General features: G+C 42.8%; 3 protein-coding genes across 3 annotated transcripts; 2 read left to right on the top strand and 1 right to left on the bottom strand.

The window, feature by feature from the left end:
- Positions 1-4,945: 4,945 nt before the first annotated feature.
- LOC134036352 (transcription factor HES-1-B-like) lies at positions 4,946-6,616 on the top strand. The gene is made up of 4 exons (XM_062481260.1): positions 4,946-5,270; positions 5,382-5,477; positions 5,635-5,722; positions 5,845-6,616. The coding sequence occupies exons 1-4, from the start codon at positions 5,163-5,165 to the stop codon at positions 6,333-6,335; spliced, it is 783 nt and encodes a 260-aa protein (XP_062337244.1). The 5' UTR covers positions 4,946-5,162; the 3' UTR covers positions 6,336-6,616.
- A 6,024-nt stretch (positions 6,617-12,640) lies between these two features.
- On the bottom strand, positions 12,641-14,655 carry zgc:153913 (carboxypeptidase N subunit 2). The gene is made up of 2 exons (XM_062481413.1): positions 14,567-14,655; positions 12,641-14,334 (listed from the first exon to the last, which is right to left on the bottom strand). Exon 2 carries the CDS (start codon positions 14,318-14,320, stop codon positions 12,776-12,778), a length of 1,545 nt encoding a protein of 514 aa, XP_062337397.1. The 5' UTR covers positions 14,321-14,334; positions 14,567-14,655; the 3' UTR covers positions 12,641-12,775.
- Positions 14,656-15,848: 1,193 nt separating this feature from the next.
- On the top strand, positions 15,849-18,174 carry cldn1 (claudin 1). Its single transcript, XM_062482334.1, has 4 exons — positions 15,849-16,229; positions 16,824-16,988; positions 17,144-17,228; positions 17,436-18,174. Exons 1-4 carry the CDS (start codon positions 16,007-16,009, stop codon positions 17,596-17,598), a joined length of 636 nt encoding a protein of 211 aa, XP_062338318.1. The 5' UTR covers positions 15,849-16,006; the 3' UTR covers positions 17,599-18,174.
- Positions 18,175-26,578: the final 8,404 nt, after the last annotated feature.

Below are 26,578 nucleotides of genomic sequence, written 5' to 3' on the forward strand. Positions count from 1 at the left end.
ATACACTGCCTTCTTGTAACTGGGCCCAGTAGCACCTTAGCGCACAGCCCATCATCAGCGTTAGTGAGTCATCCACAGCTCCTCCACAGGATCTGTGAGACACTCATAAGACCATCTCCTTGATTAATAGTCTGGCCACAAGGCCAACCCGATGCTCACTTACGGTTCCACCCATTGTACAGATGACACAAAGACGCCCATGTCTGGTAAAAGGCCTGCGACGGTCTGTACCCAGGCAGAAGGAGACAAAGCCTGCCTCCTCCCTCCTGTCCCCTTAGCATGGCTTCTTCCCTCATCCTTTATGGCCTCCCCTGTCTTCCTCCGTTATCAGGGGGATAGGGCTGAATGGGCTCTGTGGTTGGTCAATAAATTCAGTGATTCAGGGGGTGGACAGTTGCAGCCGTGTTAGCGTTTGTTCGCAGGCTTGTCGGAGGGATGGGCCCCGCCCCAGGCCTTATTGTGTCCGCCGGTCCCTCGACAGGTTAGAAGTCAATGGAGAGCCTTGTGTGGAGGCGGCCGGGGCAGGGATGGGGCCGCCTCTCACACGGCATTCACATAAGGGGGAGGACAGGCTCAGATCGCAGGGGACACTTGTTAGTGTGGGGCCACACAGCAATGTAGACCTGACCCCCCACCCTCTCCCCAAGGGGCTCATGTAAGATTCAGCTTTTACTCTACCAGTGGTTAAGGCCCGAGCTGTACTGAGGTAAGGTGATCTGCACTTAGGGGCCAGGAAAGACTGCAGTACATAATAGTTCCGCAGTGTATCTTACACTCAAAGTGTAGCCATCAGGGTCACAATAAAATGAGGTCAGATCTTGATTTGACAACCAATTGCACTAAACTAAGCCAATGTTTACTTGAATCAGAACTCGGATCAAGTACTAAAACTTTTTCCAGTGAATTTTAAACTAGAATGTTTTACATTTACCCAAAATTCTATTCAACGACATTACGTTCTTTCTTCTCACGTTGATGGACAGATATAACTCTCTAGTATGGAAGCGGCCTAGAAGGCCGTGAGAACAACTTACGAAGACGTTGTCTTTCCCTTGGCTTGATGCTGCACATGGGAACAAACAGCCGAGCTGAAGCACTGGAGAAGAACGAGAGGAGAAAGAGGCATACATGTAGAAACTGACAAACAGACCAGGGTTTTAGGAGACAGAGCGCTGACAGCAAAAGCCTGTCGGGGGACTCAGGGACTGTTGGACTTAAAGGCATGACTGAGGCCTAACTGTCATGAGAAGATGAGGGTTTCCATGACCACCCAGGAGCCACACAGCAAGCATGTGAGCAGGGGAGGCCTTGGGGGCCGGGGCCGGAGCCAGGGCTGGGGGATCACATGCACTAACCAGGGATTATGTGCATAAGTGATGAGCACTAAGCCGGCAGGTGAAGGAGGGAGGCCCTGGGACAAGGACCACGGCATCCCTCAGGACAGCTTCCCCCAAGAGAGCGCTGTGAGGCTGAGCTACTGTGTGAAGGGGGCTCAGTCAGAGGTCCTCGAGTGCTGAAAGGGCAGCCCCCGAGGATGCTTTCACTGGGTAAGTGGCCAAAATAGGGGTCTTGTGAGTCATCTTGACTGGCAAGAATGGCCATCTTCACAATCATAAATCCCAGTGCAAACACACTCATGGATATGGACTTGGGTAAGGGCAAGAAGGCAATTCAGTAGAGTCTTTGGACTGACTTTGGCTGGGTGCCGACTTTTGAGGGTCAACCACATATGCCACAGTAGTTCAAATGTCCTGTGTAAAATCATGTAGCTTGTGGCATATTATCAACAGCCTCGAAATTAGCAGTTTTAAACAAACAAGTATTAGGGGTTATTTATGTGGTGTGGTACTGTTCCCTTGATAGCCGTGTCCTAACAGGAATGTGTTTGAACGCTGACTGCACAAAGAAATCAAATACCCATGTTCCATAGAAAGAAAGACATCACAGTTAACCAACCTCCCCCAACACCTTTTCAGGACCATGGTATTCCTCAACATATTAACATGTAAATACACTTAGATACTTTGACAATGCGCTCAAATGCATATAATCTACATGTTAACTAGTACTTTAAGGAGATTCCACCGATTGAATGTGGTTTAGAAACACTTTCATGTCTGGGTTTTAAAAATTAAATGTGAGGCCTCTCTCTGAATCCCTAAAAGAGTTTTTCAATTTGACGAGGGAGAAGGGAGACCCACATACCCTTTGTAAAGAGAGACCCTGAGTTCAATAAGACTTCAGTCTCATTGCCTTTGCTCCAAGTTGAAGGTCTAAACGCTGGCTTTTTAAGACAGAGCCCCAGTACGGTGACAGATGGCAGGTTGTTATAGTCCCCGGGAATTGTGGAATACCAGTTGCTATGGTCCCTTTCCCCCGTTCAGCTTCCCATTCCAGAACCCTAAACAGCATCCCTCCTGTTCAGTGACTTGGAAGAATGGGACTTGAAAATGCTCAGGTTGTTGTTGACAAACATGGGATTTTGATGTACTGCCTTAATCTCCGATCCCCTTTATCCCCCAGTTCGCATTGCTCTCTCAGTATCTGATTACCATAGGGTGGAGGGAGGGGGGCAAGGGGGGGCAGCAAAGAAAACACCACACCCATTGAATAAACTAGAGAACACAAACCTCGTTTTTTTCAGCCTCCTCTTATCTCCTCCAGGGTTTAATCTTATGCCCTCAATCCTTTGCATCCCTACCTTCAGTAAATTCGACCATATTTTTGGCTTGGGTGGTCGTCAGGACAACCAGTTATTTCCCATCCACGAGTCCTCCCTCCTCCCCCCTCCATCCCCTCCTCTTTTTTTTGTCTGGATAAAACAAAGCAGAGCCTGAATGGGCTCTGAGGTAGGTAAATGTATTCAGTGACATCAGCCAGGACGATTCTATTCTGTCCGGATTCCTGTACCACTTGTTTCCAGCCTTGTCTGGGGGCTGGACACTCTGTTGGTGCCATTGTCCCACGTGTATTCCACACAGGCCTGCAATTAATGGAAGCCTTGTCTAAGGCTTCTGGAGCAGAAACTGCTGCTGGGGTGGGGGACAAAAGGCGGGCGGGCGGGCCCATGGCAGGGAGTTGCTATGGGAGGCCCCCCTCCTCAGGAGGGGCTCAAAGGAAGGAGGTGGGGAGAAGACTCGGAGCCCTGGGTGAGATGTTTAAGGGATCCCCCCCTCTGTCTCTCCCCATCTGGGCTTGAACGCTCACACTCTGCCAGCTAAAAGGTAGCTTTCCCAGATTTGGTCATTCCACTGCCCTTTTGCTTTGACGTGACAGCAGTGCAATGGGACTGGGGGCTAGTAGGCTAAGGGATGGGTGGGGGGAGGGGGGGATGTGACACATGTTCTAAACCAGGTAAGGACTTAGAGATGGCATGGCTGTTATCCCTGGCAAGTGGACATTCCTAAGGAAGAATACTAGGTGTGGGGTCTTAAAAGTGATGCTGTTGTTTTAAGATGAACAATAATGTACACCAATCAGGTTGATGTGTACCCAGAATGCTGTTTGAGGTTGCATGTGTTCCAAAATAAGCTATACATCCTGGTGGAATATTTGCCCTAGGTCACAAGTCAGTCTAATCTTTGACAGTCTGGAACTCCTCCCGCCCTCAGCATCCTTCTGTTGATGGTGGTTATCAGACACTGCTGGTCTTCGATAGCTTTCTAAGCCTGCTTGGCCGACCCTGCACCTCTGTTCTCCTCCATACGCTGGGGTTCCCATACTGATACAGATCTGGAGTGTGCCATAAAGCATAGTTATAGATCACTGCCACAATAAAGCGCTGTCTCTGCTCCACCAGCAGGCTCATTGAGAACAGGACTGATAAAGGGTCAGTACGAGGCCTCTCCGCCAATCCTGCACCTTCCACTCGTTCCTTGGACGGCCAGAGCCAACTGAAGATGTTTCCGATTAAAAGTCGGAAAGTAAATCAAAGTATAGCACATAAATGTGCTTGCTCTCTCCTCCCTAATGGTTTATGTAGTCCCCCAAGGGAGGTTCAGAAGAGAGGGGGTTGTGTGAAAAATGGAGCGTGTTTAGGAGGTAATGAGGCAAGTAGATAAACTGGGATCAGATGAAGGCATTGCAGTTTTCGACCATACTTACTGACAGTTTAATGCGTGTTTCACCGACAATTAAAACTGAACTGTATATACATTTAGTCTTAGCATTGTTAAATATATTAGAATTGTTTTTATACACAGGGTTTTACTCCACAAACCCCTTACTGTTAGCGCTACTCTGCAGACCCATAGGAAGTATATGGAGCAGACCCTGACCTGGCTTTTGGGGTCATTTCACCTCTGAGGTTTAAGGAGCTTTAGAATGGAGACATGAAGGCATCTGAAGTCTATCAAGAGAAGGGGGAAAAGTCTGAGTGATAACCTTGAGCTGCACCAGATGGAGATAGTTCTGATGGAACAGAGTTGTCAGAAAAGCTCACAGCAGGTCCCATTAGACGTATTGACGTCTTCCCTTTGTTCTAAAGACGGAGAAAAACGAAATACTACTGTTGAAAGGTTATCTCTGAAAGGCAAACATCATAAATGAAAAGAAAATCGAGAACACGACGACAGAATTAGTTCTATATTGTCTATCGGCTTAATCTGACACGAAATAATCACTGTCACATTGACTACAGCTATTCTGTACGAAAACATTTTTTTACGAAAAGGTGAAATGACAATAACATAATTCGAATTTTCAATAACATTAAATTATGTTACATTCATTAAATAAAGTACTATCATTTTGTTTTACAATTTATATATTTTATAGAAAGAGCGCCGTGGATCCATATTAAGGTGCCATACATACAACCTAGCAGCCAATAGACGTCTTTCTTGCACGAGCCAAACGTCTCCCGTCAGCAGCAAGCGCGCGGTCATTGGTAGAAAGTTGCAGTGAGAATACATTTTGGTGAAGCTTCACACGAGCCATTCGCGTGGAGCTCGGCTCTATAAATAAGACCGGGAAAAAATTGACGTTGCTTTACAAACCAGCAAGGTGTTCTGCCAACTCTGCTAAGTTTCTGTGGCCCACATTGTGATCTCTTGTTGTGATGCGAAGTAAATAGGGGAGATAAACTGGATAGCCCACTTCATTTAATTTTTCAGTTTTTGTGTATTTGGCTTGTTTTGGGATATTTTACCTCGAAGTCGAAGATGCCTGCCGATACATTTGGAAAAGCATCCCCATCATCTGTTGCTGCCACCCCTGCGAGCGTTAATGGCACTCCGGATAAACCCAGAACTGCCTCTGAGCACCGAAAGGTAGGGTATATCAACGGATTATTGTAACAAACTTAGTTTCAAACGTGTTTTTATAATGACCATAAGTTCCATATAAATGGTGTTTAATTCATGTTTGTTTTCCTCTTTAAGTCCTCAAAGCCTATAATGGAGAAGAGACGACGAGCACGAATAAACGACAGCCTGGGTCAGCTAAAAACTCTTATTCTAGAGGCATTAAAGAAGGACGTAAGTGCAAAGATTACACCATCTTTAACATCCTTGACTTTGAATGCCTAACGACAAATCCTTACCCAGCGAGGCCACTGCCTATACTGTGGTGAAATTTTAAAGCTAAGCATGAAGTCACAGGTGATTTAAAAGTGGAATGTCATATCTATTTTAGACCTCCAGAAATTCGAAGCTTGAGAAGGCAGACATTCTTGAGATGACAGTGAAACACCTAAGGAACATACAGCGTCTGCAAATGACTGGTATGAGTTGTGTTAAGGACCATTGATTTCGTATATAATTTCATAATATCTGATATCATCTAATAATATAATGACCATGATGATGATTGCTGTAATATAACGCTAATTGCTCTCCTTCACAGCTGCTGTTAACATAGATCCATCCTTAATGGGAAAGTACAGAGCGGGTTTTAGCGAGTGCATTGGTGAAGTCACTCATTTTCTGTCGACGTGTGAAGGCGTCAACACCGAGGTCAGGACTAGACTTCTCAGCCACTTGGCCGGCTGCGTGTCGCAGATCAACCCGGTGAATTACGCAACTCAGCGCCTGATTCCCACATATCCTCCGCAACCGGCGCTTTCCCAAGCCATTGCACATATTCCGAGTGCTACTCCACAGTTGAATGGAATGCCCTGCAAAAGTGTTTCGCCCGTCAGCATCCACCCGGAGGCGTTTAAGTTATACAGTGGCCTCCAAATTGTACCGGCGACAACCGATGGACATTTTGCTTTCCTTATTCCCGGCGCAGCTCTGGCGTCCTTAAATGCGCAAAGCGGCCATCCAGCGCTTGCCGTGGCGATGTCACCTGGCGCGCCCTCGGTCACTCTAGACTCAGTGTGGAGACCATGGTAGCGTTCCGACGCGCCATTAGACTTGAAAGACATTACACTGGTTTTACAAAAACATCTTACGTTTGTTGAGGCCTCTAGGCTATTGTATATATTTTGTACAGTTTATGCATTTCCCATTAAGAAATTAAGAGTAATGTTTACAGAGATTTCAAGTAATTGATAAAACATGTTGTGACTGAGATCTATATGTTTTTCATTGGTGATTTTTCATTTGATGTCGTTGTGCTATGAGATTGATTGCATTGTTCAATCATTAATGCTATCCTTTTGGATCAATAAATTGTTATTGAAACCTTCAAAACTTCAGTTAGTCTACTTTCAAAATTGTTACACCATATTCTTGACCTAAAGATGTGTTATAGACCTTTGCTCAGTGGAAGGTGTAACAGGGTTCCCATTGAAACCCGTAGCAGTCAAGGAAGTTATAATGTGTATTTCACACAGGCCTGTACCTTAATGTGCACAAAATAACACCTGTTTGGAGACCAGCTGTGTGTATGGCATACTTTTTCTCACCTTTAAAATGTGGATTCAGAAAAGATTACATATACTGTATAAATATAAATATTTTGGTCATGGAAATAAGGTTTCAAGTCACGAAAAAGTAATTGAAACCCATTGATCTAAAGGTGTGTGAACCCCATGTAGCAATCTGATGTTTCCTCATGTGTAGGTATTCCCACCTTTGAGTTCATATTGATTTATTGATGAGGCTTCATGAGATTTAGGCATGGACATAACACCCACCCACCAACCCATGCCCTCGCTCCATGAAGAAGTATCTCCCTCTTAATCCATCTTGAATACATCAGTCAGTAACAACCTCCGTCTGGGAATAAATAGCTCCCAGATGAGGTGGGTAACCTGAGAGGGGGCCGTGAGAATGACTCTGCCCTTCAGATGCACTTCCAGCTCAGGGAGGGAGGTAGGCAGTCAGCCTGACACGTGCAAGCTTGTCTGCCGGACAGGGAAACAAACAGGACAGGACTGTGTCTGTTTATGCTGGTTTGAGGGGAAGGTTATACAGGGAGCAAACAGGGATTGGCCACTCAAATTTCAACGTTTATTTGGGTTGCCAGATTGAGTTCCCAGTTCCCACCTAGGTTGAGAAGATGAAAAAGAAGAGAGAAACACAGTTTACCAGATATGTAGCACCTGTAGCAACTGTGAACAAGCCAGACTGGGACTCAAAACAGTGTGGTCTGAAAACATGTTGAATCGTGTATTTCTTTCTCAAATCAACTTTGTTAAGGAGTTGTTAAGGGGAAATATTCTTTAAGTCTCGTAATTCAATTCCAGTGATCCTATTTTCACACAGGAAGTGTAGACTATGTTTGCATATGGGATCTGAGTGGCTTAGCTTAGTAGGCAGGAGCCAGCGCTGTCCACTTAGCAGTGAGTTAGAGGACTGACAGCCCCAGTGTGTGTCCAGTGTGAGGTGTTCACAGAGGGACGTGGGGGGGGGGGGCTTGACTAGAGGTCACAGGTGCCTGTCAGTCGATTCAATAAGACAGGTCAGCTCAAACAGCTTGCTGCCCCAAACAGTGTCCCATCACCAGCACCACACCCACTCCAGGATATTTGCATTTTTGACATGATATATTTTTGAGGAGAAGTTGAAACTAAAATAATGTCAATACTTGTTTGCATTGGTAGATTTTAGCGCTTCACTTGTGCTACATCTAAAAATAGATTTTGTTTGTTTTGCGTATGCAAAACTAAATATGACAGTCAATTAATTATTTCTCTGTTTTGACCAAACACAGCAGCCTGGTGTGGGAGCACTAAAAGCCAAATAGTGCCTCCCCTTTTAGAGGAGCCCCTGAAACACAAAAACAAAGGCTGTCCCCTCAGCAACTCAATGGATCCTCTCTTTGTGGCCTTCTCAGTCTTCATAAAAGACCTTCCTCTTGTTTATCCAGGAAGAGGTTTAATGGTGCGAAGGGAGAAGTAGGGTGGGGGGCATGCTGTCACTTTCACCATGCTAAAGGATCATTGTTGTGTGTTCCTGGAGGCTCTATAAGGCTTTAAGAAAACTCAGGCATCAGGCAACGTCCCTCAGAGAACATAGAGGACCGTTTGAAAGCTCCAAAACAGGTTGGTGCTTTCCTCAAGCTCCTGTCAGGGTCTTCCATGGCTATGGGTCTGATACTTGAGGTATAAAGTGGGGAACGTTGAATGGGGTTGGATAGAGAAGGTTCATTCACTGATAAATACCCACAGTGTCAGTCACCCTCTGTAGCCCTTGTTGTTCTGCTCCTCCTTCCTGCCTGTTTCCTCATTCCCGCCTTCTTCTCCCATCCCCCCATGTTGATGTATTTTTTCCCCCCATATTCTGTAAAGGCTAGGCAGAGTTAGTTCAGGCCAGGCCCCTCAGTGGGATCCATGATTGATGAGTCATTCTTCACAAAGTCAGTGACACACTGACAGGAACCCCGCTATGGGAGACCCTATCTTACTGACGTGTACCGGAAATCTCTGCCGGGACTGCCTTTGTGGTGAACCGGCCTGTTATTGTTCTTGGAGATAGAACAATGATTTCTGGGGGTTCAGCAGTTCCTCATTAAATACCAGGGTGGCGATAGGCACAGATACACTTGAACCCTGTTGTGAGTAAACATTCTTGTCTCAAAACAAGAGGCTAAGTTCATTCCAAATCTCTTTCAATTAGATTCATTTGACTGTTTAGGTTGTTGCTATGTTGTTCGTAAAACACAACATACTTCAGTCTTCGGGGTGAACCGAAAGTCAATGTGACAATATTACATTGAAGCGGTCTGATTTATTGTTGCCAAGCCATTAATGTAGGATAACGGTTGTATCCAAAAACCTCACCGTAATTCATCCCTCGCTATCGGGACATCAAAGATGTTGTTGGGTTAGGTGTCTTTAGGTTTTATTCAGTCTGCTCCTTGCCATGCTTGGCTTTTTGCCCATAAGGACTTATGAACAGGACCATAAAGATACACTTTCACTGCAGGTGTCCCTTCAAAGTGAGACGTCCCATAACTTCTGGTGGTTCAGTTACGGCCTCGGCCTTTTGGTCTGCCCAGACAGACAGGGTAGAAAGGCCATGCGGGTAGCATCTGGGGAAGGAGTTGAGCCTTAGCTGATAGAGATTACAGAGAGTTCTCATGCGTGATACATCTTTGAGAAAATGGTTGGTTTGTTAGGGGTTGGATGAAACTGGTGGAAGCTGGTCTATGATGTCTAACGCCTGACAAGATATGAGACATGAGCCAGTGAAGCACGTCCTGTGGGATTGAGTTCCTGAATCTCACTTTGTTCTCACACATGTTGGATTGCTCTGGATTTCTTAAAGAAGCCTGGACTCCTTCTGCCAGTGTTTTGTCACCATTAATCTTATTGTAATTAGAGGAATTGAGTTGTAGGAGAGGGGAGATTAGTTGTCTCGTTAGGAAGAATGAAGTCCTAAAAGTATTTCAGCACCTCCTCATTAGAATCAAGGATACACAATGAAGCAGTGGTGATGTGAATATTAAAAGCTCTCCATCTGGAGTGTTGCAAACAAAACCAGGGTCACAGTTTTAAAAGCAAGGTTCCTCCAGCCCAGCTCTGTTGATTCTTCCCCAATAATTGTAATTTGATGATAAGGAGCTTATAGCCCCTTGTTATCCCCAATACAGATGACTATACAAAGCGCAGTGCACCAATAAGGTAGGAGATTACCAGTTTGGGTGATGTCTCCTCGACCACTTAACATCTGCACCAGGTCAGCTGTTCTAATTTGGTCAGAGACACTCATTTAGCCCTCTCTAGGGGGTCTGGGCACACGGAGGAATAAACACTGACCCTCGTTTTCCAAGACAGAGTGCCAAATGGCCCATTTGTGTTTAAGGGATGTGGGTCACAGTGTCACTGTGTGTGTTCTCTTCTCCTCCTTCTTGTCATTTGAGAAAGAGACCTAATAGCTACCTGTGGTAGCATTCGGCTGAACGCATAGCTCATTTCTTCAGAAATGACCGAATGTGAATTTCTTAAATTCATTGAATGTTAGGAATAATATGTTATGAGCAATATTCTTAACATTGACATTGACGTGTCCCAAATGGGCACACTATATATGTCCGATATATAATTTCGTTTTGATTCAATTTGAATCAATGACGAGTTTATGTTTATGATAGCAGACACTGCAAAAGGAGGAGTCAGTCTCGGGTAGGTTAAAACTGGTTCGGTTGTTTCAGTCTTAAATGACCAGTGGGAGCCTTGCTCCCTCAGCCTGTGGATCTCTAATGACCCTTGCCCTTTGTCCCCCTAGACCTCACTATGCCCTCACAAACTCTCTCTTCTCCCTCGCTGTTCAAAACTCTGTGGGAAACCTCCCAGTGCATTGTGTTGTCTGGACATTGTGTGTCTCCCCTAGATAATTCCCTCCCAACCCCCAAATCCCAGATCTTCATGCCTGGCCCCCCTGCCCAGCTGACGAGGGTTTGTGTGAAGTATGGTGTCCAGGGCTAACTGACTTCTGAGTGGAGCAGAGTGCTGGGATCTGACTGGGAGGTTAAAGACAGCCTTTCATCCACCTTCACAGGATAGTGCCAACATCCTGCTGCTGTAAATCTGCCCTCTGATTCCTCTGCATTCTAGAGAGTGTCAGCGATGGATATTGATGGGTGAATAGGTAGTGACGAGAACTCTATTACACTCCAGGAGAGTAAGGAAAAACAGAGAGGGGGGATTTGTGTGTATGAGTGAGTAAGGGGGGGGGGTGAGAGAGAGAGAGAGAGAGAGAGAGAGAGAGAGAGAGAGAGTGTGTGTGTGTGTGTGTGTGTGTGTGTGTGTGTGTGTGTGTGTGTGTGTGTGTGTGTGTGTGTGTGTGTAAAAGAGAAATCCTAATCTGGCCACTTGACCTGCTCTCTGAACACCAGCCAATTATAGTGGTGGTGCGCAGCTTGTGTTTATGTATACATACTAATGGTCTGTGAGTTCTTAACAGTCAGGGTTTAATAATTACAATGCCATGACAATGTCTACAATAACATAGTAACAGTGTAACTGCTAATTACATGGTTTTACTGAATGGATTGTATTGCTATGTATAGTAATCAATGACAAGCCAAGGCTCACTGAATTGTGTAATATTTATTTGTTGTGATATTCATAGTAGGTCACCAGCATGTGTTCCCGTGTCATCAGTTTGAAAGCAGCTTTTACTGTCATTCAGCAAGTCTGTATTTCAGCATTCAGTTTTCAAAACACAAATTTTTATTGTATTTTCATTGTTTTTATGAATGGTACCTCCATTATTTTAATTAGCTGACGAGGGATTTTGGATCTAAGATCCTTCTACCCAAGTGAGCTCATTAGCTGACAAGCCTATGTAGGGTAACAATATTTTCATCCTTGAATTTCTGTTTGCCCCCTAGTTTTGGTCAGAGGATTACCAAAACCAGCCTTCCAAGCTTTGGAAGCCACTACTATGTCATTTGAATTGTGATGTCATTCAACTCAGACCAAGGACCCAATTGACCCAACGACCCCTGACCCTTGTAAACTTTGGGGTTAGAGTGCCGTATTCAAGGTGTTGCCATCTGTGTGCCTCACTTTGTCCCTCCCTCCCTCCTCCCCCCTTCTATCTCTCCTTTCTCCCCCTGTCCCACCATCCCGTCCAGTGTTCAGAGGCAGTGGACTGTGAAGACGTGTCTCTGGAGACGACTTGTTTGTCCCATCAACTTCTAAAACCTGAATAAAAGAGTGAAGGCATTGTAAGCACCTGCATAACTACTTGTGCTCTGTAAAAAAAAAACACAAAACAATTATCCTAACTTACTATTATAATCTTTTTTTTTTTTATCTATGCCGAGAAATTCTTTTGATTAGTGTTATCAAATCTAGTTTATTGACGGAACAGAATGCCCTTCATGATATACATTTAATTGTTATAAATTACGAGAGAAGCCAAAAAGGAGCTTGTTTGAGTTATAGAAAGCTGGAGTCATCTGCTGGAAAGATCAACCACTGCAGCAGTGGGTAAATAATGAAGTTGACTGTGTAGCTAAGTCCAATTCGGTAGTGACGCTGTTTTTAAAACTTAAAGGCTGAACTTTGAACCTGACTGGAATAAGTTCATCCACCTCTCTTATCTCCCTGCTGAGTTGACAAAATTCTGCAGGGGTTGCTGGTTATCAGCTGTTGCTATGCAGGTCTGTTTGTCATATTGACAGTTACTCTCAAGAAGATACTTCATCAACGTGGAGTCATACAGAAAACATTTCACCTGGCTAGAACTCCTTGCACTTTAAATAGCATTGATATTTTTGTCACACCACTCAAATACAAAGTAATTTATTGATATTGTATTCGAAAGTACATCAATAACTAGCATGAAAAAGGATGCATATATATGACATGGTATAAACTAACTGAATAACTAAAACACATCAATTCAAATTCAAAGTCAAAATGCTAAAGTACAAGTTACACAGTTATGGTGCTGTTACTACATTGTGAATTTTCATTCTTAAAAATGTACTCAGCTGTACGGCCATCATCCTCATATAACTGAACCTTGAGCTTCAAAGGGGAACATTTATCAACCTTACACTTGATGATCAAAGTGTCATTATCAGTGTGGAGGGTGCAATGGCTGGGCTGTGGGCTCCTCTGCATGGGACAGACTAACTGGTCCCTGTGTACAGAAGCCAGACTTTGTCCCCTCAGAGGCACAGGGCCTGCACAAAGCATCTTACTAAGATCTTCCACATATCTGTGGTTTTCTCCCATCCAGTCGTACATGTATTGTATGTTACAGTCACAATTCCACGGGTTCCCGTGTAACCTGATCATGTTCTCGGACAGGAAATAGTCAAGAAGGCCCAGTGGGAGATTCTGAAGGTTGTTCTGTGAGAGGTAGAGCTGCTCCAGGAGAACCTGGTGCTCAAACAGTCGGGGTTTAATGGAGCTCAGGTTGTTGTTGTGTAAGTGGACCACTTTGATGTCACTCAACTCCATGAAGATCTCCTCAGGAAGCGAGCTGAGCTGGTTGTCAGAAAGGTCCACCACCTGCAGGGCTGTGAGGTTCCAGAGCAAGTCCACCGGAAGCTCATGCAGCCGGTTGGAGGATAGGTAGAGCTGAGTGAGAGCTGTCAGGCTGGTGAACGGGTTGAATGAGAGTTCAGATAACTTGTTGTTGTTGAGATTCAGCTCTTTCAAGCTGAAAGGAAAGGTTCTGTGACTCACATTTGTGATTAAGTTTCCACGAAGACTCAGCACCTCTAGCTTGGTTAAATTTGAAAAGATGCCATGGGGGAGGTCTGATATCTTGTTTCCATCCAGGTAGAGCTCTCTCATCTGAGATACATTGTGAAAAGAGTCTGGCGAGAGCCCAGTGATTTGATTGTAGCCCAGTATCAGGATCTCCAGTTGGGTGAGGCCTGTGAGAAGCTCTCTATCCACTCTTGTGAGTGCATTCTGGGACAGGTCCAGGGAGCGGAGACTGGTGAGGTTCTGGAAGAGGAGGCCGGGGAGGTGGGAGATAAGGTTTCCCTTCAGCTGCAGTGTTTCCAGGTTCTGAAGAGAATCAAAGATGCCAGGAGTCACAGTCTGGAACCTGTTGAAATTGAGCAGGAGTCTGGTGAGGTTGACCTGTTTCCTGAACGTGCCCGGGTACAAACGTTCCAGCCAAGAGTTGCCACTGATCTCCAACTCCTCCAGCCCCGGCAAGGGATCGAATGCCCTGACCGAGACTTCTCGAAGGAGGTTGTTGAGGAAGACCAGCTTGGCCAGTCTGGGGTTCTCCTGAAAGGTGTTTGTGTCCAAGTAACTCAGTCCTGTTGTCATGACAACCAGCTCCCTCACCTGCGAGATGTTCCTGGGCATTGTTAACATGCGCTCTTCAGAACAGATGGCTCTAGTTGGTGTGAAACACTGGCATCGTGCAGGACAATGTGTTTCAGACATTGTGTGGTCCTGGTAACAGAGCTTTAGCATCAGACAAAGTGTGATGCCAATGTTTCTGTCCATTTTAACAATTTTTACTGTAGAAAAGTAATTAAGTGTGGTTAGATTCAATAAGTAATTTGACTGAACCTAACACATCAATGACAAATCTAAGAGAATTTATTTGACTGCTGATATGACAGCAAAGTTGATCTTGTATTGTGAAGAAAATCTGAGAAACTTTGTTTACAGTAAAACATGTATTTGGACTAAACATAAAAAATTAGCAGATTCTTATTTTGTGATTCCAATAAAAACTTTACAAAATACCTTCGTTGTAAGAAAGGTCCCAGCTAGAAGAATGGAGAAAAAACAAGTTTCGAAATCCGTCAATCACATTGAGTACAACACACTCTGCAAACATGCCACAGAGAAGAGGCCTAATTTCAGCAAGACAAAGCCTTCTGCCATTGGCTAGTCTGAGTATGTCATGAAATCATTGGTTCACGACAGAGAGGTTGGTTTCCAAAACCATTTGACTTCGTGAACACGTAAGTGGAGTTACAAATTGGCAGGGACTGAGCATTACAGTAGATGATTGGATAAGGTGTATACATGTGATATAGTTCGTATCATGTTTATAAATTAATCAATATCAATATACAATTAACATAAAATGTTTGTTTTTTTTACTCGGATGTTAATATTGGCAGGATGTTAACATTTGATACTGTGTGCAGGTGCACAGTGTGTATGTTTCTGAAAATATGGAAAATTGCAAGGAGAAACTGTAGTGTTGATAGGGTCATTCATATTTTAAGGGTAATAGAACAGATTGCATTTTGGACATTGTTGAAACAACATTCACAGAACAGAACCGCTATTGATTTGGGTTAAGTTTATAATAATCATCATAGGCCACTATGATGATATGCTTACGATAACATTAGTATGCAGCATGCAAATTCGACCCTTTCTGTATGCTTTATTTGACATCCTGATAATGTGGAACTGTCTTGTAAACAAGCACAAACAAATGTGTTATGATGTTTAGATGTTAGAACCTTGATAATATGTTGTTATTCTTGCACTTTCCTATCATCAGCAGAATTATGTAACATTGTTGTTGAGATGATGTTTTGGATGCTGTTATCATTGTACTGGTAAAAATACAGAGCGTATAGGCACTAACCCTGAACTACTATTAGATCAGTGGACTTCTGGTTCTTGTTGTACTGACTAAATTAACTATTTGTCCGTCGACTTGGATAAAAGTGTCTGCTAAATTAATAACTACAAATGTATTGTTTCATTTTTATCTTCTTAAAATCGTAGAATTTTCGTAGAAAAAGAATGAATCGCAAATGAACAAGATAGCTGGATCATACAACCCTTTAATGTAAAATAATCTATGCATTCAGTGAGTGATGCCTCGTAAAACCCTCACTCAAAGTATTGTTTTTATATCACTGCTAATCCTATAGGCTATATAGCCTATAGGATTTATAGACAGGCCTAAACTAAGTTAAAACTTTTTAACTGTCCACGGGGTGGCATAGCTCTTATTCCAGGACCCTCCCAAGGTGAGTCTGAAAAGATGCTGGCGCAATATACACCTTTCCAGACAGCAAAAGTCGTCACTTGAAATATTGTGCCACGGTTCTTGTCTTCGTTTCATCTGAAGCACGCGTAGGCTTATCTCGTTCGTATTTAACTTTTTATAAACATTTATCATTTGTTTAATTTTATATTTTTCTGTGTTGTGCAAATATGGCAAACGCGGGACTGCAGCTCCTCGGTTTTTCTTTGGCTTTCGTTGGCTTTATTGGAATGATAGCATCCACTGTCATGGCCGAATGGAAGATGTCGTCGTATGCAGGAGACAACATTATAACGGCTCAAGCCATATATGAAGGGTTATGGAAGTCCTGCGTCTCACAGAGCACCGGTCAAGTCCAGTGCAAAGTGTACGACTCACTTCTCCATCTACCAGGTATTGTACCAAGTATCTCAAACTTTTATACCAAGTATCTCAAACTTTTATTTTAATGTTACTGTATTAATTACAGAGATGTGAAAACATAAAACATTAATAGACAAATTATGTAGCAACAACAAAAAAAAGTTGGGGCACATGTGTGGATGGGGCATATATATGATTTCAAACTGGTAACATTTACAATTTCACATTCAACCAAATTCAAAAGAATTTGACTCCCAGCTCTGTGATCCCCTCCCCTGCCTCCAGAGAAGAATGGTGCATGTAGGAACAGGTCTTGTGAATGCCAGAAATAACCAAACTTGCTACTCATGGTAGCAATGAACCCTTAGCTCCAGCAACACCCTAGCTGACCTTATCGCTACTTTTGTAGTTTGTTTTGTTGAATTGTGGGGGTTGAACTGTTGGAGGTTGGATACTCATGACATCAACTTTATATGAAGTTGAGAGTCAAAAATGTACTGCTTATAAACTCCCAGTGGTATTCTAAAAACCTGACTTCTAGGTTACTGCCAGTGTGTTTAGGACTTGGCTTTATGCACTAATGATGACACAGAAACTTGGAGTTGTTCTTGTTATTGTTTCAAGCCATGGTTCAGGGCACGCGAGGCCTGATGCTCGTCTCCATCATTATCTGCCTCATCTCCATGCTGGTGGCCATCGTGGGCATGAAGTGTACCACTATTCTGGAGGACCAGAAGCAGCAAAAGAACAAGGTGGCCATGGTTGGAGGAATCATGTTCATCATCTCAGGTCAGGATTCAGTCTACAGCAGCTCACTATCCTGAGGGACTAATCATTCAAGTCAGAAACTGAAGATGTATCAAATCATTCAAGTGGCCTTGTTTCACATTCAGATGATTCAGCGTAATGTCAATACTGACATTATTCATATCATGTTTTCCCAGGTCTGTTTGCTCTAGTGGGTACGTCCTGGTATGGACACAGAATAGCTCAGGAATTCTATGACCCCTTCACTCCCACCAATGCCAGGTGAGGTCATCCCTTCATGCTGGATTGAACACCTGTCGTACTCAGGAATGCACTGTATATATACTCTCACAATGATGAATCTTCACCTTCTGTAATCTCTATATTTCAAAGCCAAATGTGTTTCCTGTTAATTGCATTGCATGCCTGAAGTAGTTTCAGCTTTGAACCATACATGTAATCTCACTAATTCAAGCTACGTGTCTGCAGATATGAGTTTGGCGCGGCTCTCTTTGTGGGCTGGGGTGCTGCCTGCCTGACTATCATAGGCGGAGCCTTCCTGTGCTGCAACTGCTCCAGTGGGGGGCCAACAAAGTCTCCCCATTACCCTCCATCCCGCCCTGGACCTGCATCTGGAACTGACCGTGTTTAGAACCAGAAAGTAGGAACTACGGGAGATCCAGGAGAAACACCATTTCTTCATCACATCTTTTCAGGGATCCACACTGGCAGCATGCACTGCTCGATGCTATTTTAGTCACTTGCTTGCTGTGGCGGTGTTAAATACAAATATTTTATTTTATATCTTCCCCAATACATTCCTTTTTAATGTGGAATATTACATTTACTGTGTTTGTCGTTTACGATTTTAACAAGGTGATATGTGCAGTCTGATGTCCTTACAAAATCTTTTTAATGGATATATGATAGTACTGAGCAAGGATGCTATCGTGGAAACAGATGCAAAATTTACATTTGGTGTTTTTAATGAGACTTATGTAATAAAATATGTTTTTAATGTTTTGTAATGGTTTACAAAAATATGATGTATTATGTGCCTTGACTTTTACATACATTGTGCAAATACTTTACATTGTCCCATTGATCATTGGTGTGATGATATGATTGTAGGGATAGACTGATGTTATATAAATATTTTTTTGTGCAGTACAGTGCAGCAAAATCAACATCATATCAAAGTGCAACATTAAACACATTTGTTTTCACAGTGTGGTGTCATTTCAACATGACTTTAGGTGTTCCTTGTAGCTAGTTCCTGGTCCTAGCCAAGCAGACCTTGTATCTAGTGTCTCAGGTAAAATATGAGTACTCGAGGCATTCATGAAAGTTATCCTGACAAAAAAGGATCTCTTAATTTTCAATTGATACAAAGGAAGTCCATATTTAGAACGCATACCAGGTAATGATATTAAGAGGGAAAATGTGTAGCCTCAGGTATATAAAAAGTACACCTAGCCTTCGAAACTGCTAGGGAGTGGCAATTTCTAAAGGCATTCCTCAGAATTTCCACATGTCTTCACTTGCATTGAGAACACCACTGGATTTAGTCATGATCCCACTGATTCACCGTTTTGCATATTACACACCTTTACTCTATAACTTTGTAACACTTAAGTAAAGAAAACACGTATTTATGTCAAACAATAACTTTGAATACATCAATTACAAAACTTTAAAAGATTTTAAGCCTGTCGTAAAAACAATTCCCATGTGATTCAACATTGCACCGATTTACTGTATATAGAAATGACACATTGAAAATAATTTAGCACTTCAACACGCAGTTAACTTGATGTTACCGTGCTATTTAAAAGATTACCTTCCCACCACTGGGTGGAGACAAAAGTTCATTGATTCAGGGCATGTATTTTACACTTAAGAACACTAGAGGTCGATAGAAGTAACATTTTGTCTAATGGAAGTATTCCTTGGAAAGTAGTCTATGAGGAGGAGGAGGGATACAGTGTGTTTGTTGTTAACTCTCCAAGAAGTCAAGCCGTAGCTTGCACAGGCAAGTTTATACTGGAGAAAAACTGGAAGTAACTTCTATGGAGAGGAAGTTGTGTCAAGCAGTTTGAGATTGTGCAACATTCTTCCTTGGTACATGACACAATGCAATTTTGTTTGTAAAGCTTAATGTGACTGATGTTTTTACAATCTTCATGTTGAAGCTGGAAAGACAGTCTTCCATACTGATGAAATATATTGACAGAGCAGCAACACAAGGGTTCCGCATTGTAGGCCGGTTATATATTTCCAAGCTCGGCAATGCAATCAGGCTTAGTGGTTCTGCCTCGGGCACATAAAGACATTTGAAATGGATGTTGCTGTATCTGTAACAAATCAACCAACATTGATGGCAAACAGCCAGTTTAATCGTATACCCTCTCGCTTCAATAGAGGGACATGAACTCAAATGCTTTGATGTTTCTAGGTTACACATATTTCTACATCCTAGTCTGTCTTGAACTGACATAATTTCAAGTTGAATGTCCAAGCCCTATAAAGGACAAGTACATTTAGGAATCCAATCTGAGACATGAAATCTGAACTTCACATCTCAGATTATTTCCATAGGTGGCATTCATCTCATTCCACCTGCCACTCCACCTACACCCCCTAGCCAGTATCGATGACCCTGGCCTTGCTGGGGAGCTGGGGAACTTTGGTGGGATCAACACATTAGCTGCTAACCCAGGGGAGCTCAAAAGGACTTCACCTGAGCACTGAACTCTTCTAATCAGTAGGGCTATGGAGGCCTAAAGCCACATCAGGGAGGTGTTGTTCGCTGTGGTGCAGGCCGTAAGGGGGTTCAACAAGGCATGAAAAATGCGCTCTGAATCCCTGCTGCAAAACTCATTAGCCCATTAGGGAGGGGGAGGTCAAATGGATATGCTGCCAAGGAATCTGTGACCTTCTAATCTTGATCGCTTCTCCCAGGGCTCTGATTGGTCCCAGCTATCCGATAGGTAGACCACAGAGGCCAGGATAAAATTGGGCCTAAGGGAGGCAGGGAGGCAGCCACTTGGATGCCTGACTACAAAAGTAATCTGTAATGAGGCCCTGCTTTTACCAAATTCTGATACAGAGCTCTCTCTGGACAGTGGTCCAGGAACAATTAGTCTCTGGGTGAGCATACAGTATGCCCTTCAACCCCTTTTGTAGGATAGAGAATAAACATGATTGCCACTGTGCAGTTTATTTTAGTTGGACAGCTTTACGAACCTGGCAACCTTCCAATGAGATCCAGTTTCTTCTCTGGGTCCTAATGCCACCTGGGCCTCTAGAAAAGCACTTGTTGCTTACCGCCAGTTTCCTAGACACGGATTAAGTCTAGTCTTAAACAAAGAGAACAATTCTATGAAGATCTCCATTGAAATTGTTTTCAAAGGGAGCTTAATCCATATTTGGTCAACTAAGCCTTAGTGTTCAGCATACTATTCACTTACTGTAGGTTTAGGTAAGAGGACCCAATGCCAGGCAGTCACACCACAATACTGTATCAAATGTTCAATGTGACTAGTGTTGTGCAGGGTGAAGTCATTTAGTCATTAAATATAAAGGATGTCATTTTCAGATCCAGCTCCTATCGCATAATTGCATCTGCTCTGTCATTATTTTTATCCACAGATTAGATGAGAGTGCCCATGTTATGGGGATACACCTTCCCCTTTTTGGCCTGTTGCCTTTTCATCATTGGTTAGGAACTGCTTTGATGAGAGGATCACATTTCAAAATCCGACAGACACCAAGCAACATCTAAATCCCTCACAGTTTGCTTATTAGGCTAGAAGAGGTGATGATAAGGTGACGATATCCTATTTGTGGAGAGAAGACAGCAGGTCAGAGCAGGACAGGCGTTGCTGACAAACATATCACTTTGCATCACTGCAGGATCTCCACAGAGCTGTTTTTGGTTCCCCTTCACCGTGCATTGTAAATACCAATAATCTACCAGCTGAGCCACCTCCCTGTATCTACAGCAGGTAACTTTGCTGATGTCACATACTTGGATAGCTTACTTAAGGATAAAGACCGGGACCAGTCTTTTTGTTCAATGAAGGGACACATCTCACTGTTCCCTAACCCTCCTCAACACTAAGAACACCAATTGGATAAACACGTTATGACACTGTTGGGCTACTTGTGCATTTGATGGAGCTTTCATGAAAGTGTTTCAAGCATCTGTCCTTACTGTTTGTCAATGCAAAAATACCTCTGTTAAATTTCTCTGACAAGGTACATTATTCTTGTTGCTTAATCATCATCTCGATTCCGTTGTTTGTCACAAATGTCCCTATAAAATGCAGGTGGACTTTAATGAGAAAAGGATAGTTCATTATCATCTGGAGCTGTAAATTCAAATGGCTTTAACCTGTGTGCATGTCTTAGTGTGCATGCACATGTGTATCTGAAAAGCCTGTTCACTGCCGATGTGCTTGCTTCATGACCAACAGTGAACCCTGCAGACCCGAACAAGCTACTGGAGCGCCGGAGCGTCTACACACGCCACAAAAACTGATGGTTTCCATGGCAACGCATGTGTCCAGAATCGTTTTACTGTGGTTCTTTATCTGCAGTGTGGGTCATTTCTCCATCCACTCCTGTCAGAAAAAGATTTTTGAACTGGAACTGGAACAGATTATGTAAACCCTATTCTGCCATAAACTTCAAGTCAATCATTTACCAAGGCAACTGTGAGATAATAAAGAAAGTGTAATCTCAACAGCAATCATCACTACTTGGTCACAAACGGGTTAACGGTGACAGAACTACGTCAGTTCCAGTGAGATCTGGAGCTACGTTCACACACGGGAAAGCTTAGGGCAGCTAAGTTCATGCTGTGCGGAATGTGAACAGCATGTACCTAACTGATTCAATTTACAGGCGACGTGTGGAGAGCAGCATTGTGTGTACATGATGTGGGAACAGAGAGGAGACAACACAGGAAGCCACCTGCAAACTGCACACATCTCATTTATGAAATGATACAACCCATCATATCTAAGAGTTGGTCTCGTCCTCTATCTCTTTTTTGTTCTCGCAGCATGAGCTCTTCGATTACACTGCTGGACTCCATCTAACCGTCAGGTAAGTCTTCATCTATCCAGTCTACAAGACTGAAGTTTGAGTTTTCTGAATCTCAGAATGTAGCTCTCCTCTTGGCCTTTTTGTGTCATGCAACATGAATAAATTCCATAGACCCTCCCCCCCACACCATCAACACAAACACACACACTTTTTCTTGTCCTTTCTGAGGCACACACACACACAGACATACACAAAAATCACCAGTAAGACAGCCTACGTGAACAGCAGGTGAATATTGAGCTGGACCTTTCAGCATCGACTGCACACCCCAGAGAGTCTCTGTTGCCAGGGCCAATCTCAGGCAATAATCCACGGGTCAACAAGTGTGTGGCCAGGAATGAGTCATCTCTATGGAAAAATCAAAGAGGCAACTCTGTTTGCAGCCTGGTACTCTGCTTGGCATCCAGACCACCAGGATACATCTCAACAAATAATGAACTGTGTTTTCAGAGAGAAAGAAAGAAAGAAAGAAATTGGGCAAGATATAAAACTGTGAGAGTTAGTTTATGAATACTTCTGGTGTTGATAGTTGTGGATCAGTGCTGCTTTTCTCTGGCACAGGACGCCCTGGCTGTAGAAAGATGGTGGACTGATTGATATTTACTTGTTTCAGCAGTGCAATAAACAGTTACTGAGTAACTTCTAGTGATTGTTCTCATAATAACCTAATGATGTTAACTGTGGTCAGACAGTGCACTCTCTAACGAGTGGAAAGGCATAACCTCTAATCTCATCAGTTGTGTGTAATAGACATACCAAATGAATTTATTTGACAAACTGGTTCCTTCTGAGTTTTCTCTGATGTTATGGGTGCCAGGACTAAAAGATCATGTGTTACTGATGAATCCTGTGGTAACTGATGAATAGTGAATGGAGTTTGTAAGGGTGAGGGGAGTGTCCGTGTTATGTAACCTATAGTGTCCAATCGCATTCACAGTACGGTGTTCCCATGGGAACTGTGGCCAGCTATAGAAAACCACCGTGCTATGTACACAGCTGATTCCTTATGGGGAACACTGAGAGTCACATGTCTTGCCTGTTAATGAACTTAAAAGACAACAGGAAACTAACCCAGTTTAGTTTACAGTCATTAAGGAACACTTCACAGTGTTTTTGTAATATTAAAAACACAAAAAACAATGCGGTTAAAAGTTTGGACCACAAGAAAATATGAGGTTTGAGGCCTCTCGCTGGATGTTCAGATCGAAACGTTTTTGTCACGTCTCAGAAGAACTCCATTAAAAAGAGTCCAGCACTGTGACAGCAACACTGAACTCCACCTTTGCTCTCCCTGCTGTCCATTGATTCCTTGCGTCATGCCTCTATGTTAAAAAGTAATTCATAGGAGACATAGGCTATACTGTACACACGTCTGTATCACCTTTCACTTTAATTCAAGTCCATCATTCCTAATAGACCTTTCTGTTAAACTTGCATTCAGTTACACATGAACACATGATATGTTATCCATAATTGGCCTTTGAGATCGAAAAGTTATTTTGAGATCTTAATATTTCCATCTGGAGATAAGTGAGTGTTTGAGTAAACAGATGTATACCTTCCATATGCAAACAGCATGATAACATCAACAGTATGGTCCTCGAGGGAGATCTCTTATTAGTTATTATCTTCCAATACTCTCTCCCTTTCCCTCATCATGACTATTTTGCTTTGTCTTTCTTCCTCCATCTTATCCTTACTCTGTCACTCTTTCTCTCTCTCACTTTATCTCACTCTCACGCTCTCATACACACACAAACATAGGTACACTTTATCCCCCTGCTTTAATTACATTATATTACTATGCGTCTGGGCACAGTCCAAACATAGCAGACCGGAATGAAGTTGATGTTATGGTTTTCAGTCTCCTCTAGGGCTGGGTGGAGGAATGTGCTCTCTCAATCCACCCAGATCTCCTGTGACTGTGGCCTGCATGTGAACCGTGTTCTGTAGACATGGATTTAGCCGGACACACATGTCAAGAATGCACATCACGGTGTGGATTCTCTCCATGTGCAACACCAAGATCAGGGAAAATAAACTTCATGCATTTGAGCTTTAAGAAGCATATTTTTCCTCTGTCTCAACGCCTCTGACCCTTCTGACTTATAAACCATGCGAACCCCTCCTGTATCTATTGTTTAGCCACTTACACAAACTAAGATGCAGCACTTCAAAAGCATGGCAGGTTGGTATTTCTTCTTGAGGAATCAAACATTCTAACCAATTCAACTTGTGTGCTTGTACTGTACGTGCCCCTGAAAAAACTTTTTGTGTCTATCTAAATGCCAGTCAGCAGCCTCCATTGCTGTTATACCTGCTTCCTGTTATGTTATTCTACTTCTGTCTTGTCCTTCATCCAGACAGCGGCACCTTACGCAAACTAATCCATGCAGGGGTCAGAGGAGTTGTTGGAAATCTGTCAAGTGCAGGTGTGAAATACAAGGACAACCAAGAACCCCACTGTGACATGGCAGCTAGCCAAACATGCTCCGGTGATTCATCTCAACACCGCTGAAACACAGACCCACACACCTCCGATTGCTGCTTAGCAGTGGGTCATGTTACTCCTGCCATTGTGGCACTATGTGTGTTGGGAAACCAAAGAGATGATCTGGAATTGAATCCCCTGACCATGGAGACCATCTCCAGTGATGAAACAATGCTGCCATGTCAACATGGTTTGGGCACACTGCTTCTTTTACTCACTTCTTTTACCAACAAATCACCCAACAAAAGAAATATTTGAAATAACAACTTTGAGGGATTTGTTTTGGGGTTTGGAGTGGAGAAACAGAATTCTGAGCACAACACTAATCCATTAGGGCCAACACATTTAGTTCTTTGGTTTCTTATGAAGCTCTGTTTGTGAGCACAGTCAACTATGAAGCAATGGGAAGAAACACAAGAAACACTAACTCTCTCCAAACCTAACACTACAATTGACAGTGCATTAACTAACCAGGTGTTATGCAACAAATTACAGAAAAGTAAGTAAGTAAGTAAGTAAGACTTATATTTATATAGCACATTTCATACAAGAATTGTAGCTCAAGGTGCTTTACATAAAATCAATAAAAACAATAATGCAAGTGATAAACAATTCAAACAAAAATAAAAATCCCAATAAGATCTCTGTTCAAGAGAGAAAACAACTTTAAAAAGTAGGAAAACCCTTTTGAGATAAAATTACTTAAATGCTTCGGTAAAAAGGTAGGTTTGCTCTTAGAACGCTCCTAAGAAGCTCTTAGCGTTAAGAGCTTCTTAACGAATCTGGGAAACCCGGCCAATATCAATCACACAATGGTTTTGACCAAGACAGAGAAATGCACGTTTAGTCAGCTATAATCATAGCATTACTAGAAAACACCAAAGCAGTCTTTCAGTAACCCACTAACTAGCCAGGTTATAAACAACTCCACAGGCATTTACTTGCCCAGTGACCTTCAGCTGTGGGAATGTGAGCCTGGTGATGGTTTACACAAGGCAAACACAAGGCAACAGAACAAGGGCCCCACAGACCACCTGCCCCAGCACCATCAGTAAAGTGGTAAGACTTTACCTGAAGAGGCAACCGTTTTTAAAATCCTGTACAAAAACGTAACTTTAACATTAAGAAAAATGCATCAACTAAGTTAAAGATTTGAAAGAATGGTAGAAAGTAATGGCACATTTTCAAAACTCAAGATGAAGAAAGCAAATATGGTACCATAATGAGGGAATCTGCAAACTCTTTATTTTTTGTATGGTTTGTCAGTTGTAACAGAAAGGATACACACATACATCAAAATGTGCAAAGTTCTTAAGGTAATGAGCGAAGGTCAACCTAACTACCTAATGACAGGTGAAAGCCTGTATTGCTGTGGTACAAAACTGAATACTGCCTCAGTCCACTTATCATTCTTAAACCTTCAACTTTACAATTCCTACAATTTTCACACATCTTCTGAATATCTGAAAATCAAGTTGAAAGTAAATGGTATATAAATACCGTTAGGGTCGTTGAAATTCTTCCTTTCTTTTTCCTACAATCTTACTGCAACGTTTCGGAGGGCAATGTTTGTTGACCCCACAACTCAATTTTGAGTCTCTTTTGATGCAGCAGACCACACACTCTCTCTTGCTCTCTATCTCTGTGTTGCTAACTGATTTACCTTATTTCTTGTCATGTGATGCCTTTTATGGCTTTGAAAGGAAGGCCCTGTTAACTTATGTATCAAAGTCAATTTAGGCCTGGTTGTCAGACCTTTTCAAATGAAGATGAATGAGAATGAAATACATTTCTGTTTACATGAATGGACATTCCTCAATGCTACCCATTCAAATCATTTAAAGCAGATTTCATTTGTAGTCTAATCCTAGGCGTGTCCTGTGTGAGACGATGTGAGACCTTCACATCTGTAATATATTCCACAGAATTCAAACTTCACAACATGGATTCAATCGTTCTTCTCATGAACCAGTACAGAAAACAAGACACTTGTTTGGAGTGATTGAACAGCATCTAGGTTGGTTGACCA

Source organism: Osmerus eperlanus, chromosome 16 (assembly GCF_963692335.1).
Source record: "Osmerus eperlanus chromosome 16, fOsmEpe2.1, whole genome shotgun sequence".
Classification (NCBI taxonomy): domain Eukaryota; kingdom Metazoa; phylum Chordata; class Actinopteri; order Osmeriformes; family Osmeridae; genus Osmerus; species Osmerus eperlanus.